Source organism: Mus caroli, unplaced genomic scaffold (assembly GCF_978045245.1).
Source record: "Mus caroli unplaced genomic scaffold, Mus_caroli_1 scaffold_12, whole genome shotgun sequence".
NCBI lineage: Eukaryota > Metazoa > Chordata > Mammalia > Rodentia > Muridae > Mus > Mus caroli.
In genome coordinates this window covers 120,629,163-120,651,648 of record NW_028227267.1, presented here as the reverse complement: position 1 = coordinate 120,651,648, position 22,486 = coordinate 120,629,163, and the positions used below count along the sequence as shown (strand labels likewise).

General features: G+C 37.1%; 1 protein-coding gene across 5 annotated transcripts in view; it reads left to right on the top strand.

Annotated features, from left to right (window-relative positions):
- The window catches only part of Nalcn (sodium leak channel, non-selective), a 324,306-nt gene that overhangs the window by 102,172 nt on the left and 199,648 nt on the right, over positions 1-22,486 (top strand). For all 5 annotated transcript variants that reach the window (XM_029469212.2, XM_029469211.2, XM_029469215.2 and 2 more), the window contains exons 10-11: positions 1,999-2,085; positions 21,828-21,959. In XM_029469212.2, coding sequence (XP_029325072.1) covers positions 1,999-2,085; positions 21,828-21,959 — 219 coding nt within the window. The remainder of the gene's footprint in view (positions 1-1,998; positions 2,086-21,827; positions 21,960-22,486) is intronic.

Sequence of the window (22,486 nt, the reverse complement as noted above, 5' to 3'; positions counted from 1 at the left end):
GATGGCTTAGTCCCTGCAAGTTTGGGGGGTCTGGTTGGTTGATATTGTTGTTCTTCCTATGGGGTTGCAAACCCCTTCAACTCCTTCAGTCCTTTCTATGACTCCTTTATTGGGAACCCCAGGCTCAGTCCAATGGTTGCCTGTGAACATCCACCTCTGTATTTGTAAGGCTCTGGAAAGGCCTCTCAGGAGAAGACCATATCAGGCTCTTTTCAGCATGCACTTCTTGGCATTCACAATAGTGTCTGGGTTTGTAACTGTATATGGGATGAATCCCCAGGTGGGACAGTCTCTGGGTGGCCTTTCCTTCATTCTCTGCTCAATACTTTCTCTCTATATTTGCTCCTGAGAGTATTTTGTTCTCCTTCTAAGAAGAACTAAAGTATCCACACTTTGGTCTTCCTTCTTGAGCTTCAAGCTGTATTACAGAGCAATAGTGATAAAAACTGAATAGTGTTGGTACAGAGACAGGCAAGGAGAACAATGGAAAAACCTGAAGACCCAGAAATGAACCCACACATATATGGTCACTTGATCTTTGACAAAGAAGCTAAAACCATCCAGTGGAAAAAAAAAGACAGCATTTTAAACAAATGGTGCTGGTTCAACTGGGGGTCAGCATGTAGAAAAATGCAAATCGACCCATTCTTTCTTCTTCTTTTCTTTTCTTTTCTTTTCTTTTCTTTTCTTTTCTTTTCTTTCTTTTCTTTTCTTTCTTTTTTTTTTTATTTTTTTTGACAGGGTTTTTCTGTATAGCCCTGGCTGTCCTGGAACTCACTTTGTAGAGCAGGCTGGCCTCGAACTCAGAAATCCACCTGCCTCTGCCTCCCAAGTGCTAGGATTAAAAGCATGCACCACCACACCTGGCATTAAATCAACCCATTCTTATCTCCTTGTAAAAAGATCAAGTCCAAGTGGATCAAGGACCTCCACATAAAACCAGATACACTGAAACTTATAGAGGAGAAAGTGGAGAAGAGCCTTGAACACATGGGCACAGGCAAAAAACTCCTGAACAATGGCTTATAATGTAAGATCAAGAATTGACAAATGGGACCTCATAAAATTGCAATGCGAATTCTTATGTATACAAAAAAGAAAGTTTGGGCTGTAACAAAACAGTAAATTATTATGGTTACTGTCTTTATTTTTTAAAAAATTTAATTCTACTTTATCTCATTAAAACCAATACATACACACAAACACACAGGCACACATACCACATGATTCCTGAGGAACAGGAAAAATTGCATATATCTTCCAGCTGAATATCATGTTGCTGGATGAGATGTTAAGTGGTGGTGGACTATTCCATAAGGTTATCTCACAGACATGTGAGTGAGTGGATTTCAGTTAGGCCAATAACATCTTGAATTTTATCTCGTTTAAGCCCTCTAAGGGCTTAAAGTCTAAGGGCTCTAAGTTCCCTTTGTAATATGACCTAGTTAAAATAATTGTAGAAAGTCAGTTAAATACCCTCTCTTAGTTTCATACCATTGAAATAGCACCAGTCTCATCCCCCACATTGAAGGTGAATCCCTGATATTATTTGACGTGAGAATGTTTTCTACTTCACACACTGAAAGATCTTCTTAAATATAGTCAACAGAGAGACATAATGCTTAAGAATTCTAAGTATATTTTCTTGCAGAGATCAAAATGATAATGAACATAATCAACTAAGAGAGTTAAGTATTTTTCCTGTATAGAAGAGTATCTAAAAGATTATATAGGCAAAATCTATATAACCCAGAAATTCCATGACAAATATAATGAGTGCTCAATAAATGAAAGCTATTATCATTGCTCATGAGAGTAGTATTATTCACTTGTTTTTCATTTCAGTATTAAAATGAATATAGCTGAAGTGATTCATAATCCAAATATATACTTTAATAAGACAGATTTTTCAGTAATATTTAAACACATAGAACGTTACAGACAGAACTAGTTCTCATTGTTCCATGTTCAACATCTCTGACTCATCTCTTCTTAAAGATGTTCCATGAAGATGCCGCTGGTGGTTGGCAGCTGGTAGCTGTGGATGTCAACAAGCCCCAGGGACGTGCCCCAGCCTGCCTACAGGTACAGCACAATACCATTTTAAAAAATCATCCAGTATGAATTTTTGACTTTAATTTTATAGGAAGAAATTCATAGGCTCCAAGCTCTAAACTTGCCCAGACTTATTGAGAAGTTATAGACATGGTTTATTCTTTTTTGTATTAAGGACCTAGTTAGTATTCATTTAGATATATAGTAGGTTTCCAACTTTGTTTTCTGTTGCTGACCAAAAGAAATCTGGGCAGGAAAGTGTCCATTTGGCTTACATATCAAGGTTTTATTCTATTGAGTTCATTCAAGGCAGGAACTTGGAGACAGGAAACATGGGAAAATGCAGCTTATTGCCTTGCTGTCTATATCTCATTCAATCTGCTTACTTAAATCATCCAAGACCACCTACCTTGGGATGGCACCACCTACAGCAGTCTGGGTCCCTGCCACAACAATGATTAACCAAGAAAATGCAACCAAAGATGTGTCTATTGGTCAATCTGATGGGAGCATTTCTCAGGTGAGGTTCCATCTTCCAAGATGATCCTAGCTTGTGTCAAGTTGATCAAACCTAGCAATCAAATGGAGGTTTGATAAACTTTATGAATGAAGGCACAAAAGCAATAGCATTTCAACAGTATAAAAAATCAATTAATAGTTTTGTTGCCATGTTTGTCCTTGTGAAAATATTTTCTAAGAGATCTGAATTATTTAGGGTTGTACAATATCTCCATGTGTATCTGGGAAAGAAATGTATTAACACAAGATCTACATGTTCAATCTCTAGAGCAAGGTGATGCCCAGGTGTGTTCTTAATAAAGAACTCCAAAAGTAAGCATGGGCTAGTAGGTAGCAGGGTACCTGAGGGTCCTGATAACATGCAAGTGATTAAAAGCGGGGGCCTGGGGTCGCTACTTATGAAACTTTTAGACTCACTCAGGTTTCTTTGCCTCTTATGGAGGTTTCTTCAGATGTATAACTGTCTTGAATGTTTACAATTTATATTTAAGAAATTATCTTTCTTTTCTGGTATAAAATCTTCTCGTACTTTGTAAGCTGCCTTTTCATTTTGTTGCATATTTACTTGATTCTATCGTTTAAATAATGAAAGTTAATTATTCCCAGATGATCAATGGAAATATTAAATATTGTTTTGTGGTTTTCTTATGAACTATTTGGATTGTACCAGCATCATTAATAAACAACTATAGCAGCTACTTCTACTACCACAGTCACCATTGCTTGCAGTCATTCCATAGTTTAGCACATTGAAAAATACAAAAGGATCAAAGACTTGTTATGAAAATAAGCTAATAGAATACCAAATAAGAGACATAAAAGACTCAAAAAAACATTAATTACATGCTTATTAATTGATGTAATAGGGTTGAATTCTGAGCCGGGTGGTGGTGGTACATGCCTTGAATCTTAGCCCTTGAGAGGCAGGGGTATCTCTAATTTCAAGGCCACAGAATAAATTCCACTGGGGCTACCCAAAGAAACCTTGTTTCAAAAAGAAAAAGTTGAAGTCTGTAATTAGGATATGACAAGTCACTCTTCTGAGAACAGAAAGGATGAGTGACAATGTGAGCATGAGTAAAGTCTGAGCAAGATTTAGTGCTGTGACACTGTTGTAGTAAGATAAGAGCTGGGCTAGAAGTGCCTAGATGTGGCATCTGAGAGATATATGTGACAGAATTAAACACAGATCATTAGTACAGCAACACACTAGATGAACTTTGCAAAAGTGAGTTAGGAACTATGAAATGAAGAGCAGGCAATTTAGTATGGAAGAGGTTCTGTCACCCATTGGCTGTCCTTAAATTGATCTTCTTAAAAGGAGCTAGTATCCATTAGAGGTAGGAGTTAAAAACTGGGAGAGGAAAGGAGGTAAATATCCGTAGTAAATGTATTTCCAAATTTTTCACAAATTAGCTGTCAATCATTAAAAGAACAGCACACACTACCACACATTTACCATGGTGAATGAGGTTGAAAACTGGAAACCATTTAAACTGAAGCACCTCCTCACTCCTTTTTTTTTTTCTTAAAACTTTAAAAAAAATTTTATTAGATATTTTCTTCATTTACATTTCAAATACTATCCCCAAAGTCCCCTACACCCTCCCCCTGCCCTGCTCCCCTACCCACTCACTCCCACTTCTTGGCCCTGGTATTCCCCTGTACTGAGGCATATAAAGTTTGCAAGACCAACGGGCCTCTCTTCCCAGTGATGGCCGACTAGGCCATCTTCTGCTACATAACAGCTAGAGACACAAGCTCTGGGGGTACTGGTTAGTTCATATTGTTGTTCCACCCCTTCATCTCCTTGGGTACTTTCTCTAGCTCCTCCATTGGGGGGCTCTGTGTTCCATCCTATAGATGACTGTGAGCATCCACTTCTGTATTTGCCAGGGACTGGCATAGCCTCACAAGAGACAGCTATATCAGGGTCCTTTCAGCAACTAAGACGAAAGGATTGACCATCCAGAGACTGCCCCACCTGGGGGTCCATCCCATAATCAGCCACCAAACGCAGACACTATTGCATATGCCAAGCACCTCCTCACTCTTATAGACTATAATAACCTCAATACCAAGGACAAGCAGAGGCACATGCCACCTCTTTTCACTTTTAAATGTGATTGTGCTCCCATTATAAAGAATTAATTCAGAAAAAAAAAGATTTAAAAAAAAAATAGAGTTACCTTTACAGCATGTCTGTTCCTCACTTCTTCCCTGGAGATAAACAGAGTGGACTTTCCGCTGCTGCCTCCTGTACTTGAGCTCTTATCACTTGCAGATCAACACTGTGTGGATTTCCCCAACCTTCTGTATTTGATCTCTTCCTTTTTAAAATTAATTTGTTTGTTTTTACATCCCAATAGCTGGCCCCCTCCTGGTTCCTTCCTCAAACTGCCCCTCTGATTCCCTCTAAGAGAGTGCTACCCTCCTGGGTATTACCCCAACCCCAGCACATCAAGTCTCTACAGGATTAGGTACATCTCCTCCCACTGAGGCCAGACAAGGCAGTCCAGTTAGGGTAAAAGGATGCACAGAAAGACAGCAGAGTCAGTAACAGCCCCTGCTCAAGTTGTTAGAGGACCTGCATAAAAAGCAAGCTAAATGGAGGCTACATATGTGAGAGGATTCTAGGTCCAGTCCATGTATGCTTTTTGGTTGGAGGTTCAGCCTCTAGTAACTCCATGGATCCAAATTAGTTGACTCTATTGGTCTTTTTGTAGAGTCTCTATCCCCTCCAGGTCACTCAAACTTTCCCCCAACTCTATTCCAAGATTCTCCAAGATCCCTCTAATGTTTGCCTGTAGGTCTCTGCATCTGTTTCAGTCAGCTGCTGGGTGAGCTTTTCAGAGGCCACTTATGCTAGGTAGGTTCTTGTCTGTCAGCATAACAGAGTATCATAAATAGAGCCACAGATTTGGTTCTTGCCCATGAAGTAGGTCTCAAGTTGACCTGTTACTGGTTGACTATTCCCTCAGTCTCTGGTCCATCTTTGTCCCTGCATTTCTTGAAGACAGGACAAATTTTAGGTTGAAAGTTTTGTGGGTGGGTTGGTGTCTTTATTCTCCCATTGGGAGTCCTGCATGACTACAGGATGTGGCCTCTTCAGGTTCCATATCTCTCTACTATGCATCTCAGGCTAACTTCACCAGCATTGACTCCTGGTAGCCTCCCCTGATCCCAGGTCTCTGACACTTCCTAGAGATTCCCCACCCACCCTGGCAGCTACAGATTTTCATTGAGTCTCCTGGCCCTCTGGCCCACTCGCCTGATCCTGATCACTTATTAATTGTAGATCAACACTGGGTAGATTCTCAAAGCTTCCTGTATTTGAGCTCTTATTAATTGGAGATCAACACTGGGTTGAGTCTCACAGCCTCCTGTTTCTTGAGGTCTTACACACTTGTCTCTCACACCATCTTTGCCTCTTCACACAGTATTTCTTACTCACTATTCACCAAAGCTCAGCTCAACAGCTCTTTTGTAAAGAATTCCTCTTTGTTTAAATATAGCAAGTTAGAAACCCCCATTACTTGTCTCCATGTTGTTCTATACTGTTTGTTGTTGTTGTCTGCTATAACTTTGATAAAAGTAAACTCTGATGTAGTCAAGGGTGGCCAGATTGAAAGCAAGCCATATTTCTAGGTCTTGCTGTATTTTAGAAGTAGAATATGTGACTAGACATGGAAAATATGTGAAACTTTGGATCTTATTATAAGAAAATGCTCTATTCTAATGACAAAGGCCAGGAGTCCTTGGATTAAAAAGGGAACTCTGCCACCTCTAGGATGTTATTGGTTCCTCGTTTTTTTGTTTTTTTTTTTTTTTCTAATTTATTTCAACAATTTCAAAATTACAATCTCAGGTTAATTACAGTCATTCAAGCACTTCACTCAAACTTGACCATTCAGGCAGACTTGGTCTAGGTTCCTTTCAACTATGTCAATCCTACCACATTACTTGTAAATGAAATCATATTATTTTGCATGTAGAAGGAAGTAAAGGAATTCTGAGAAAGAAGATAGTCATGTCCTATCAGAGCTCTGTCTTCATGCTTCAGAGGAGTCATGCCCACAAAACCATACAAAGTTATCTAAAGCCAGGCTGCTTTCAGGAAGTAGTTTCTTGACATATAATACCAAAGCACTGCTTGTTTTAGACCATAATGACATGAACATAGAAGGAAAACTCTTTTACCAGAGTAGTTGTTATTGCCATAATTGGTTCAATTTCTGGTTCCTGGAAGTGAGACTCATGAAAACAAATAGAGTAGGATTTCAAAAGCCACACTTTCAGACCTTCAAATGCTTTGTTGCTTCTCCATTCTTGTCCTCTCATTTAATCAACATGGAAGCAGATATTACAGTGAAGGTCATAGCTTTTTGTAGTGCTCATGGTCAGTGTGTCCTCTACTGTTATGGAGTTTTCCCTTGTTGGAGAAATGCTAAATAACATTAATCAACACAGAGACTTTAATTTGCCTTGGTTTCTTGGTTCTTCATTTTTTCCTGCACAGGCTAGAACTAAAAGTGTTGATTACCACAGGCCCGTATATTTGCTTTTCATAAAGCATTAAAAGACATTTCTCTTTTTACCTCAGTGGTAAGATAATAAATAAATCTCCAGCCAGCTAGGTAGGATTATCAAACATACTTAAGAACTTAAAAGCAGACATTCTATGAGCACCCCATGCTCACAGAACACACTGAGAAATGAATCTATTCTTCATAGAAGCAAAGACTACCATCCAAGTTGTTAATGTGTTATTCTGAGATGAATTTTCACATTTTGTGTGTCTTGTTGGCTCTTGTTTGGAAAGTCCATAAAAAATACATGAGAATAATGTTATTTTAGATTGCAGAAATCATATAATAACACATAATTCATAAATTTAAAATATGTTACAAAATAGCACATCCATAATTTTATATTTTCAGAATTTTATATTCATAACTAAGCATAATAGAGACTGGCTCAAACCTTCTAAACATTGGGGATATTAAAATAATACCTTACTCTTTTGTGTTAATTTCTCTGAGTTTGCTAAATTTCTGCATTTATATTATATTTGCACCACCTTTCAGCTTTCTGTGTCCTTGTCTGACTTTTTGGATTGTGATCTTTTCCACCAACTATAAATAATTGGACAATTTAGTAATATTAATTCATGTGCCTTAATCTACTCTACCTTATATTAAATGGTAGAACTCTATTAGTCTCCCTACTATCTCTTTATATTTATTGGTTTTAGAATGATTCTGATTAATTATGATATGCTGTGATCCAATTCTTATACTGAATAATAGACTCTCTATGGTGTTATTAGTGGAAGAAAACTAGCCACCTCTGGTCTGCAATTAGAAAATATGTAAATTGATTTGCCATTATGAGGCTCAAATTATAATCGTAATCACAGACATAATAAGTATAATGGGAATCATATGCCAGCATGCTGAGAAAAGATTTAGTTTTATGACCTTAGCATGGTCTTTTCTGTTTTATAGTAAATGAAAATAAATTTGCTTGTCCATTAAATTATAAAGTCCTAAACTCACAGGAGTATGGGCAGAACGGTATTATTAGCCTGATTAGAGATTCTTAAGTTCTCTACTATACTTGTTGACATTTTTTTAAACAATTTAATGTTAATTGTGTTCATTTTGAGTGGAAGGTACTTTTACTGATCAAATTAATGATTTCAGGTCCATTTGTTTCATATGTAAAATTTAGTAACATGTCTAGTTCCAGTATATACACTTAATTCCTGACAAATTCACTTTTACATTAAGAATAAATGAATTAAAGTTCTATAGCCCATGAGGCACCTCCACTGTCCTGTCTGAAACGACTTATCTTTCTGTCTTCCCTTCCCTGACACTAGTCTCCAGCTAGTTTCCTTCCCAGCCTCCACTTTGAAGTATAAGAGCAAGAAGGCTGAAGAAAGGGCAACAGTCTAAGGGTGTGGGTACACCAACCCTCACAACTGGCTTTTCTTCTCTTAGAGCTAAAACTGCTTCTAACATTCACCTCCTATTCCTACCTTACAATCTGAGAAAATTATATGAACATTTGTGTTTTGGTTGAAAATTGTTGTGTTGCAATGTTCAAAAGAGTGCACCTATTGCAGGTACAGTCTGGCATTTCAGGTCACTGTGCATTCTGTACCTATCTTTTGTGAGCCATATGATTTTTCTTTTCTGTCTGTCTCATTCTCTTACCCGATAACTATAGCTTCATTCTAGTTCTTGCACATTACCCACAGTGGCTGACTATGACGCTGGGCCTGGTGACCTCCCATACAAGTTCTCAGAAGAAAAATCACCAGAAAACTTGCAAAATAAAGGTTAACTGAGAGGAAATGTAATTTCAGAATAGGTCACAAAATGTGAGAGACATTGAGTTCAAGAATTTGGTCATGGAAATTGAAGTAGACACAGCTGTTCCACTTAAACAAAATACAATTAGAATAACCTTTTAGTGTCAGTAGGGATTTGATACCGGACAGGCTGTTGACACTGATTTTCAAGTCTGTAGATATTCAAATCCTTTATAATATCCTGAATGTCTTTGGTGTCTGTTGTGATGTTTCCCTGTTAATTTCAGATTCTGTTAATTTGGGTCATTTCTATTTCTTTTTATTAGTTGTGTCAAATCCATTCATCTTCTTAAAACACCTTGTATATCTTGTTTATCTTCTCAAAGATCCAGCTCTGAGGTTCAATTATTCTTTGTTTTTCTTTTTTCTATTTTATTAATTTCTTTATTGATTTTTATTATTTCTTGCTAACTACTTGGTTTGTTTGCTCTTGATTTTGTTTTGCTTCTGTTTGTTTCTCAAATTTTTGAGTAAGATCATTAAGTCATTTACTTGTGTTTATTTTTAATGTAAGCACTTAGAGCTATAAATTTCCCTCACAGGACTGCTTTTAATGTGTCCCAGGGTTTTCAGAATGTTATGTTTCCATTTAATTCCAGATTTTTTATTTCTTTCTTGATTTCTCCTTTGTCCCATCTATCACTCAGTAATGGATTTTAATCTACCTGAATTTATATTCTTACTAGAGACTTGTTCACTGTCTATTCTATTATATTGCATTATGGGAGGTATGATCGATGCAGTTATTTCAATCTTTCTGAATTTGTTAATATTTGCATTCTGTCCCAAAATGTGGCCCATTTTAGAGAAACTTCCATAGACTGCTGAGAAGAATGTATATTATGTTTGGATAGAATATTCTGTAGATATCTGCTAAGTCTAATTGACATATGATATCATCTAATTCTGATGTTTCTCTGCTTTGTTCAGATGACCTGTCTATGTTTCTCTGCTTATGTTTCATTCAGATGACTTGCCCATTTGAGAAATAGGACTATTGAAATCACCTACTATTAATAGGATGATGTTAATCTGTCTTTAATTCCAAAACTACACTTTTTATGAAATGGAGTGCACCAGAGTTTGGTGCATATATGTTTATGATAGCAATGTCTTCTTGGTTAATTGTTCCTTCAATAGACTGGAGTGTCCTTCTTTATCTCTCATTAGTTTTAGTTTGAGTCTATTTTGTCAAATATTATGATAGTGATAGCTGTTGTTTCCTGGTTCCATTTAAATGAAGTACTTTTTTTTCATCCTTTTATTCTAAGACAGTGCCTATCTTTCAAACTAAGTTTCTTATAGATATCAGTTGAATGGAATTTCTTTCCTGGTCCATTCAAACAGCCTGTGTCCTTAGATTGGAGAACTGATACTGGTAATATTTAGAGTAATTGTGAAAGATATGTGTTAGATGAAATCATTGTGTTGTTGGTTTTGGTATTCTCTCTCTCTCTCTCTCTCTCTCTCTCTCTCTCTCTCTCTCTCTCTCTCTCTCTCTCTCTCTCCCTCTCCCTCTCTCTCTCTCTCTCTCTCTCTCTCTCTCTCTCTCTCTCTCTCTCTCTCTCCAATGAGGAGAAGGAGGAGAAGGAGAAGGATGGTACTTTGTGTTTCAGAAATTACAGTTTTTTATTCTTCCTACAGTCTCTTCGCTGTTTATTCATCTCGTCAGCTTGAAACATGGTATATTTGTCGGGGTTCTCTAGAGTCACAGAGCTTATTGGATGTCTATATATCAAGGGAATTTATTGTAATTACTTGCACTCTGTAGTCCAATGAGCCCAACAATTGGCAGCTGTGGGTGGGAAGTCCAAGAATCTAGAAGTTTCTCAGTCCCACAAAGTTAGTGTAATAAGCAGAGGTAGGTTCCAACAGATGTGCTGGCAAGGAAGTGCAAGCAGTTGAAGAAGAGTGAGTCTTCCTTCTTCCAAAGTCCTTTTATAGATCTCTAGCAGAAGGTGTGGCCCAGAATTAAAGGTGTGTACCACCACACCTGGATTTGAAACTTGCTTTGTCCCAGGCTGACCTTGAACTCAGAGACCTGCTTGCTTCAGTCTCCTAGGATTAAAGGTGTGTATTACCTTGCCTGGGCCTAGTTTTTTATGACCACTATGCCTCATTCTCCTTTCAAGGCTTCCCTTAACTTGGCAAGTTCATTTACTGAATTATTCAATTCCATCTTAATTTTTTTCTTGAGTTCTTTTTTATATTTCTATCATTTTAGTGAATTTCATTTTTAAATCCTGGTTTGTGTTCATAATTTCCACCAGGAAATTTGTAATTGTGTTCTCTTGGGCATCTCTCTTTAAATTCATTCGCTTTAAGTTCATTGGGCTGTTTCTTAGTGTCTTCTTTCAGTTCCTTGAATTCTTTAAGAACGTTTATGATTTATTTTTTAAATTTTGTGTCACAGGATTTAGTAAGGTAATTTTCATTGAAGAAAAGTTCTATAGGGCTGGTTGGCTTCAGGAGTTGTGGAAAATACTGATTCAAACTTTAATATTGATAGCATATTTTTCCCCAATGATATCTGGGCATGTGTTCTCCTTTTGTTAGCTCTGTATCTGAATCAACAGAGAAGGCTGTGGCAGAACACAGGATTTTTCAGGCTGTCTTGGGCCTAAATGTTGGGTATAACTTAAGTGGAATGAGGTCAATTAGACAGAGGGTCTTGGTCTGTCATGCATGATGTTCATCATGGTCCAACCCCGGGTAGATCTGAGGGGTGAGCATATTATAAGGAGGGAAGATCATTTGGATTTTTTGAGCTAGGATCTAGGGTAAAGATTTACAGTTCTTGGTTGTGTCAAGAGGTTAAATGTGGCACATGATGTATCTGGGAGTGGGCAGACAATGTCTTGGCTGAAGTCTGTGGGTTGGGACCAGTGTAACCAAGGGTAGCTAGATGAGGTAGAAACACTGGATATGGGACCTGGGAAAATCTTGGGGGCTGAGGAAGATGTGTGGGGTTAGCAGATTAGGAGAACTCTTCTGGCTAGACTCTGGTGAAATATATACAAGACCTGTCTAGGTGGAGGTGCTGGAATATGGCACTCAGGGGACCTGCACAATGAGGCAAACAGGCCAATGATAGCATACATAAATAGTAACATACATAAATTTCCATCCTTCTGATGGCAGTTGTTAAATGCAGCCATCTTTTCAGACATTAGCCACTTAAAAATTTCTGCAGATTCACAAGCAATTTTCAAATTGCTAACATTTCACTTATTGGCTAATTTTTCTAAATGATTTTTTTAAATCCTATATATTTCTAAGGTACGAGTCATTTGTTTATAAATATAAAAAAAGTATCAAATATGAAGGCAAATCTGGTATGGATACTAGATGCATGAATGCACACTGTGTACTCTTGTGTTGTTTTGGCAGTGAGGCAAGATTCTCACACATTATTATGAAACCATTTAGAAAGTTTCTTGAATGTGTGCTTAAGTGTGGGTCTCAGAAAATTGAAAAGTTATAATAGACTCTTTTAGCATCAAACCCACCATTAGGTAGCTATATAAGTACTGGGTTTTTTTTTCATATAAACAACATCTGTGTGAAGGGGTCACTCTAATGCATGATGAATAGAATTAGATTAAATGGGAAAGTCATTTGTCAGCTGCTGCTGTGACAAGCCATCCCCCTACCTCTCAGGTAGGAGTTTTCATCTTTGACAATTTGACAGATGTGGCTGCATTCCTGGCACTCTCTTCCAACACATGCATACCCAGTGGTCTATTATCATAAAGAATATCTGACAGGAAAATGAAGGCATGTATGAGGCATGGAGTGTTCCTGCTCAATTTCTCTCTGGCATCCCATGTCATTCCTCTTACAAAGAAGAGAGGGAAAAAGCTTTTTCCATAAATAGGTCAAATTATGACAAGATTATTACTGTAGTGTTTTAATGGTTTTTGAGAAAATTTCCATTGAAGGTGAAGATAGAGAGGAGGTGAACAGGTGTAAGATGTGTATTTTAAATGGTGGAGTGACATCCTAGATGGTTCTTAGAATGTCTGTCTTTTAAATGAACCTTCCCACAACTGATAATCATTTCAAGAATGAATAGGCCTATTAGAAGTTAAGTTCATTTTACCAGCTAGTCTCTTCTATCCTTTAGGCCAGTGTGAGAAGATAGGAAGATCTAGCTAGGACAATGGAGCCAAGGCCCACTGGGACTTCTTTCCAAAGCTTTTTTTTTTTTTTAATTGTTTTTTTCCAATTTATTTTATTGGATATTTTATCTATTTACATTTCAAATGTTATCCCCTTTCCCTGTTTCCCCTCTGGAACCCCCCTATCCCATCTTCCCTCCCCATGTTTCTAATGAGGGTACTTGCCCACCCTCTCACCCACTCCTACCTCTCCACCCTGGCATTCCCCAGTTTCCTTCTTTGACAAAGGGGGATAATACTATCCTTTTGTATGTAAGTACTGAGATGGATGCTCCTCAAATTCCCAATATAGGGTGTAGAAGATAGTTGGGCATTAAACCTGGAGAAAGTACTGTCCTTTTCTTAGCACATACACGGCCTTGTTCACCACTTGAGAATCTTAACACACTTCTCGAAAGTCAGTTCCTGCACACTCTCCATGGTCAACTGGCTCACCAGGCTTTGGAAGTCTATTTCTTTGTCCTTGTTTCTAAATCCATTTGTTTGACTTTTCCAGTTTATAGATAAAAAAAGCTATTGCCTTGACACATGTCCACTTGACTGACTAAATACAGCTAATTAGCATGTAGACTTATGTACAGATACACAGGCATAAATGGCATGCCCTATTTCTTATATCAGAACTAAATTAATTGCTTAGAGGAAACTGTGGGAAGAGGGACTGAATAATAGTGCTTGAATATCTTTCTTCCATTACTCTTTTCTAGCATGAGAGAAGAATCTGGTGAAAAATCTAATGTTCTAATCTTTATTATTATCTGCAGCTAGAATTTAAACAAGGTCAATACAACATTGCTTATAAGCCAAGAGATTACGTTCTCCTTTCTGATTTTTTTTTTCAAATGTCAATAGTGAAGTCATGTAGGGACACTGAGTTTTTAATCCTCAAATTATAGTTGAGTTAATTGGAAGGATTTGGTACAGATCTTCATTTACTTCTCCTTTCTCCCACTAATCCATAAATGTGTGGCCACAAAATGTGAGAGAACAGTACAGTTATAAGTACTGTTAAGTAATGTGCTTCAAAGTGTGAATGTCCATTATGGCATTGTGTTCTGGAAAGCACATGCTGTCCTAAATTAAAGCCTTTGTAACCAATACGCACCATGGCTTAAATCAATTCAGGACAAATGATTTCGCTGAGTAAATTTCAGGAAACAGTCTATTTTAGGTGTTCTTTACTTTTACCAATATGTGCAGATGACTGTGGTCTTCATTAGTCTCTCTTGGTGCTGCGAATAACATTTGTGGATCTCTCGTGCTGAATAAAGCATCATATTGATATGAATGCTGTGAGTCATGATGAGTCTGTGAATAGAACAATGAGCTATATGTATGTCCTGCCTTGGATAATGAGGCTAAATACCTTTAAGATGTCCATAAATGTCCTTCCCTTTCCCCAAGCCTCAACATGCATAATCAAATCATTAATTTTCAAGTCCCCATAGTAGACCACTGATCCTTGGACTAACTAGACTGCCTTGGACAGCTGGTTGGTTAGCAACCAAAAGAAGACAATTGATTTAAGCTATGCTGATTTATAACTAATATTTTTTTAACATGTGAATCTGTGAATGGCCAGGAAAGTCCTACCAGTCCATGCCAAACCTCAGTTGGTATCTTGGGGATCTGTCCTCAGCCACTCCTCAGCTCAAATCTATGCTCTGGGCTTGGCTGGCTGAAAGTAGAGTGAAGAGGATACTAGGGTCCATAGCTAGGTCAGCATGCCAATGTGTTTGCTTAGGCATCCTAGAATGGCAAAAGTAAATCGTAGCACACAAGTATTTCCCAAGTCTGTACTCACCTCTGTTACTATAAACTAACCAAAGGAAGTCACATGACTGGGTCAAGAGTTGCTGTAGAAGATACTGGCAAGTGAACCCATGGGTGGGGTTCAGTGAGAGGACATCACACCTTTGCACACAGACTAAAAGAAACTTTAAAATCACTAGCTGAAAATAACACTCAACTGAGCTTACCAACCTTTCCCAACCCAGAAGACATGATTATGTTTTCATTTTAAAATCTAACTTATATTGTAGTGTCAAGAGCTGGTGATTGAAGCATATTGATTATAATAGCATGAGTACCAATATGTGATTTAATGGCATAACAATGGAAAGTTCAATGATAATGGACAAGAAATTAAAGGGTCTTATGAGACTCTTCTCACTTATCTTTCTTTCCCAGAGAAAAAAAAGCAAGCAATTCTTAAGGCATGGCAGGTTGTAGGGTGTCCACAGCATCACAGACTCTTAGTGCCCTTGTAGGGAATTATACATGGATTCCTTTCTATTCTGCCTCTCTAATGATGGGTTATTGAGAAAGACACAATTTAGAAGGACATCCACTATTTTCAGTATTGATATAAACACATTACCTATCTAACAAAACTATGTTAATTGTGTAGAATAATTTGTATATCAATTATAGAAGCATGAACACACAGATGGCTTCTCAATTAGTACACAACATTTATGAAAGGAAAGTTTGTATTAGGATTTGTACAGTTGCCTATGGTTATGTTCTCATTCCATGTAGATCACTTGCAAGCTGGTTTCTGAAATTTTACCTCATGAATACATTGTTATCTAAATTATTTATTTTGGAATCAAATTCAAATAATTTTAGTATGCAAATGATGCAATGTGAGGCAAGATGAATATTTTGTTCATTCAAGAAGCAAATGAAAGATTCAACTTCTGAGTTCTGATCTTCATTAATGTAATTTATATGCATTGTGAACTCTAAGCCACACGTGTCCTACTTAGGACATTTTATCTACAGAAACTTAAAACCCTCAAAGTCACTATTTCATAGGAAAATATTACCTGAAAAAATTAATAGAAGCAGTTCCCCACAAAGTACTTATATATAAACTACCAAAACAAAATCAATTTAGACATTTTAGAAATCTATGAATTTTCATAGTATGTCTCATGACTTTTTTATTTCTTTGAATTATTTTCTCATGTTTTATTTCTTTTACCTTCCTCCACAGAAATTAACCATATCTCTATTTTTAAATCCCTCCACAGTTTTCCATCCACAGTTTTCTAATATAGTATTCAAGACATCTACTAGACTAGACACTGCATTAAAATATCTTATTTATATCCATGTTTCAATCAAAGATGTAGCTATTGCAATTCTCTTCCCAGAAGAGAAAATGTTACAGAGAGGTCAAGTCAGGCACAGAGCTCAAGCAGTCTTCAAACTAACATTTTATTATATCATGATGATCGTACATCCTTCTGAACAGAAGTTTTTAAACATAGTCTCTGTGTACTTCTGCTTTCTATTGTCAGACAGTATTCTCAGCAAGGAACCTGGTTCATATTCATTTTAGCATCTAAAGCCATGTCAAGGTCTTCTTGACCACTCAAGAGAAGGCAGAGAAGTACCTGCTTTGTTCTCAAAATATTTGAGAATGCTTTCCAACTTGATGTGCTTGGATGTGCTACTCATCCTTTCTAAGAAGTCTATTTCTTCCTAACGAAGGGGGAAGACATAAAACCAACCATCTGAGACCAAATAGTGTAATTACATCCATGTACAGAGTGCTTAAAATGAAGGTTGGTACAGACCAAGCACTCAAGTATGGATTGACACTTATCTTGATAATTTTTGTTGTTAACATTGATTTTTTTATTAGATATTTTCTTTATTTACATTTTAAATGTTATCCCTTTTCCTAGTTTCTGCTCCAAAAACCTCCTATTTCCTCCCCGCATCCCCTGCTCCTCAACCCACCCACTTCCATTTCTGACCCAGGTATTTTACTATACTGGGACATAGAACCTTCACAGGACCTAGGGTTTCTCCTTTCATTGATGACAGACTAGACCATCCTCTGCTACATATGCAACTAGAGCCACACGTCTCACCATGTGGTTTTTTTTTGATTGGTGATTTAGTCTCAAGGAGCTCTGCAGGGTACTGGTTAGTTCATATTGATGTTCCTCCTACAGGGCTGCAAATCCCTTCAGCTCCTTGGGTACTTTAGCTCCTTCATTGGAGACCCAATGGATGACTGTGAGAATCCACTTCTGTTTTAATTGCAGAAGAAGCTTTGTCCCCATGTGGCTTCACATTGAAGTCTCTTGAGGACTTTCATTGGACAATGGGACTCCAAACTAGCATTTCTCTCTCTCTTCTTTTTTGACATGAACCAAGGCCTTATGCATGCTAGACAGGCATTCAACTGATAAGCTATATCATCAGGCCTCAACCTAATAGAATCTTGACAATTCTTATTCTTGGACTTTGCACCACTGTTTCTCACTTGTTTTCATATAGCACTTCCTAGCACAAAGCAAGATAAAAGATATAACTACTATAATGTTGTTTACATTTTAAGCAACAATATTTATAGCATCCTACTATAGTACTGAGAAGATATGTTCAATCATTTCCCTAGAAGATAATTTGAGCTGATGTCTGCCCATCCAATTAATAAATAGTGCTCTACTGTTTCCTCTTATGATTGTAACAAATGTCCACAACTTAGTTACTTAAAACAACACAAATTTATCATGTTCTATAGATTAAAATTCAAAATTAGGTTTTTTATTTGGGGAGGGGGATGCAACTTTACTAAGACTGCATTGTTTTTGGAAAATAAACAAATCTTGTCTCTTTTTTTGTAGCTCTTGAAACTACCTCATCCCATACCTTTATTAACGAGTCTGTGATGATCGCTTTATAAAGCCCTCTCATGGTAAAAAACAAAAAAAAAACAACAAAAAAAAAACATTTGATCTAACTGGTTTTTGCCTTAGAGTTGTATGGAAAGAAGTCCATTTGGGGGTATAGTGATCATAATATAACAGTGATATTCAGCCAGTCTTTGTTGGATTCCACTTCAATCTCTGTAGGCTTTTAGAACCAGGAAATTTAAAGTGTCTGATAATTTTATAGGTTAACAAGTTTACCCTCTTATTCAATGAAGATTATAACACTAATTCTTAAACTTGAACATGACACAAGAAACTACCTAGGTACCTTCTTAAAGGTACAGATTTGAATTCTTTGGGACTAAGAACCAGCCTGAGTTCTTGCATTCCTAAACACCTCTAAGGGTGCAGCTCACCCATTCAGCTTTAGAGACCCCTTGAATAGAAAGTCTCTAGAGTATTTTAGACATTATAAAATCTTAGGAAAGATTCTGTCTTAGTCTTTTAATGTCTCAGTAGTTTCAACTGCCATTTACACAAATAAGTGGATTTTGGAGCAAAATGAAATGTATTCAGAAGTTGTCTGATTTTTTAAAAATTCTCTAAAGGGGTTTTATTTTTATTTTTATTTCTGTATGTTTATTTGTGTCTGTGTGAGTGGGTGCAAATAAACACTGAGACCAGAAAAGGGTATCAGATCCCTTGAAGCTGGACTTATAAGAAGTTGCCTTATGTGGGTGCTGGAAATAAAACTTGAATCATTTAGAAGATCAATAATTAGTTTTGAACACTAAACCATCTCTTCTGTCCCCTAACCAAAATAAATAAATATGAACTAGAATGACATTTTAAATAAAGGAAATTTAAAAAGCTTGAATATACATCTGAAATTTTTATATTCCATATATAAAATATAACTATAGAACAATATATAGCTACATTTAAATTTGTGTCTTTGTGTGTTCATGGACAAGTTGTGTGCATAGATGAATTGATGGTAGGTAGAGCCTACAGTAATGTTAAGTAATGAAACTGTGGAAACTTCAAGTCTCTTAACGTTTTGTGACACCTATTCAACTTCAACAATTTTTTTTATGTTAATTTGCATAAGTGAAAATTGAAGGCACAGAATTAGACTTCTGTAAATACAAGAATAAATCCAGATGTGATGTTACCAGCAATTTTGCATTTTAGAAGCTGATGTCCAGTTTCTAACACTGGTTGGCTGAATAAATTCGGTTCCAGAGGCGTCTGTCACCAGCTTTCACATTAAAGCCAGAATTTCTTGTTTTAATATTTAAATTCAGTCCTTACACATATATTTATCACCTTCTTTCTTATTTAATGTTTGAAAGTTATTACTTTGGAGCAAGTCAACCAAGCCATGGTGATTATAGCATATCAAACTCCATTGTAAGTGATTATTTTAATGACTTTGTACCAACAGAGATACGTAGACATTCAGACAAAAACACAGCCTAATTATAATGACAGCACCAAAGCTAAGCTGTGACAGTTACAAAACCAATTTCAAAGTTTTTTGACAGCCATGGCTGAAAGCTTTGTTCGGACCTTTCTGTAATAACAGTTTACTTAAGACCTAAATCCACAGTGAAGGAAAACAGAAAGAAAAAGTTGTGGGTTTTCTGTCATGCTAATAAAATGGAAATCAGTTGACATGTTTTTAATTGAACACTATGTTGAAAAGAATATAGAAAGGGAGTGATGGGTGTGGAATTTAACTCTCACAATGCAAAGAAAGAGGAAATAACAATGCAAATTCTAATGAGAATAGAAACTTGACAACTGATTTATTTATCTGTGTTATGAAGGTCAGTAGTTCCTGCAAGTAAATTGACAGCCATACAAACAGGTTGATTGACAATTCTTGGATTTGATTTTTGTACTACCAATGAAATAAAGTCAAAGAGAATGGGAAAAAAAAATGTCGAGCCCTAAGAGGACATGAAGCCTCATGGGAAATCTGCTTTTCCCTTGGCTCAGAGTTATTAGGTTTTTATCACTTTGATTTACCGCCCTTGGTTCTGTCTTCAGTCAGATGTTCAATATCATTAATTCTTTGACCTTGTATGATTAACTTCTCATTTCTGACAGACACATATCTGGTTCATAAAATGGTATTTGTTTGGAGTAGAGGCCTTTGTAACAATACCTGCAGTATATTAACACATCTCCATAGATGTTGACTCAATTAGAAGTAATAATATTCTTTGGAGCAGACACATCATGACCACTTTACTGAGGAGAAAACTGAGATACAGAGGGGCTTAAGTGTCTTGCTCATGGGTACCACACCAGGAAATGGTGGAGTCTCAACCTTAGACAACTTAGCTCTGCCTCATTCTGTTAAACAAGAGATAAGATGATGCTGTGGACTCCAGTTCTGGTACACTTTATCCCAGTCTCAGCCTGAGCTTTATATAGGTAGTTTTAGTTGTGGTATTAAGGAGCTTGCCAGTTGGATCACAGGGCAGTGGCATTCAATGCATCCATAAGTATGGGAAAGAAAAGAAACCTCAAGAGAGAATATGTGATTGCCTTTCTAGGCTCTCACTCAGAAAGGCAATCTTCTTTTTAGTCTCTTCTATTTTGCTTTTGGATGTGGGCCAGAGATGAACTAAGCTTTTTTTTTTTTTTTTTTTTTTTTTTTCTGGTACTCTGGGCTTTCTCTAACACCTCACTCCCCACCTGCCTCCATATTGCATTATGCACTTACTTATATGCCATGCATCTAATCTCCATGTCTAAATTAAATGGCATGCTTCTATCTCCATGCTTCATTAAAATTTATATTATCTCTCTCCCTCTATCTTTCTTCACTGACTCCTATGATTCTATCATAAATTTTTCTTTAAAACACTCACTCACACACACACACACACACACACACACACAGAGAGAGAGAGAGAGAGAGAGAGAGAGAGAGAGAGAGAGAGAGAGAGAGAGAGAGAGACCATGTGGTGGCATCACTCCTGAGCAGTTGGCTCTCTCAGGTCCCTAGCCTTTACCTTCTGTTTCTCCACTTAGGTGATCTCTTCCTCACAATTGAGTAAACTCAGAGAATAGACTTCAAACAGACTTGGTAGCAATGCTTGGTTCTGATGCATTCTTTCTGTGTGGTCTTGAACAAATAACCTAAGCTCTCTGAACTCTGTATTACACCAATCACATACCTTAGTGTTTAAAACTGTGGTGTAACAGACACATCATGAGTAAGATGTGCATAAACTCACTTAGCACATAATAAGCATTCAACTCATGGAAGCTATCATAATAGTTGTTTTCAATGCTTCGTTAACTCCACTTCACTATAGGCAAGGGCCTTGGACCAGATTTAATTTCTAATCCTAAATACAGCCTCTATACTAGTGTGACAGTGGGAAAAATTATTTAATTTCTTATAGTAAGTATGTTTTCTTATCATCAAATTAAAACAACAACCTAGGACTAGGATGGAATTTAATTTAGTTAATCTGTGTATAACTCTAGAACAGCTCCAGACACATGATACACTCAACTGACAGTTCTTATTCACTACAGGATTATTTTCAGCAATTATTTATGGATGCAATAAGAGAAAATAAATCATCTGTTTCTCCCTCTATCCAGCTTTATAACCATTGCCAAAATATTTTTACTCTTACCCCATGCCTGTTTTCAAAATAGTCATTTTGAAAACTATTTTTTTTTCATATAGTCAGAGCTCTGGGTCAAAACAACCTAATATCCAAGATGAAGTATATTCAAGTTAAATTAATGTTTCCATGTTTAACTGAAGGTGTCTGAAACTAGTTTTCTAAACATCTTTAACTCACCTAAGGAAATGGATTCCTTTGATCCCACAATTCAACAGGAAAGACGTTGACCAGTGGTCTTGGAACACCTGTTTTTCACTGCCATATATCAAACCTGTTGTCCATCAAAACATTAGCATGCACACTGAGGTTAATGGTGAGGTCTTTGGGGAGAGTTTACCTATCCATTTTGCCTCCTCAGAAAATGATGCGGTCATCGGTTTTCCACATGTTTATCCTGAGCATGGTGACTGTGGATGTAATAGTTGCTGCCAGCAATTACTACAAGGGAGAGAACTTCAGAAGGCAGTATGATGAATTCTACCTTGCAGAGGTAAGTCCCTCCCTGGAGAGGATGTGCAGCAGTGCTCAATGTGGAAGAGCCTCACCAAGGGCCTTTTATGACCATGAAAATTAACTCTAGTGCATTAATTACTCAACTGCCTCCTACATTGACAACATCTGCCTCTCGAGTGATTCCTCTGGTATTGTGTTGTTTGACTCATTTCCTGTACCCGTGAGTCTCAACAGCCTTCTCCGCAGTGGTCATGTTGCCAAGGTAACCTTTTTCCCTCAGTCTTACTCCAGAACAGTCTGTTATTCTTCCCACCTCTCATTTTCTCCCCCACACCCCCTTTTCATGATGTGTTAGCTTGCTTCCTCCTGTAAGTGACAACAGGTCCAGAAGCTCAGAGATAAACTAGTTGGCTCCACACCTGGATGCCAAACCCAGGATAAATGTTAGAATGATGCTATGTGAATCGCCCTGATTTGGTCATTACACATTTGTACATGCACCACAACATCAAATGAACCTGTGCATTAGGCTTGTGTGCAAGTGCTTTCCCAATGAGTTATCTC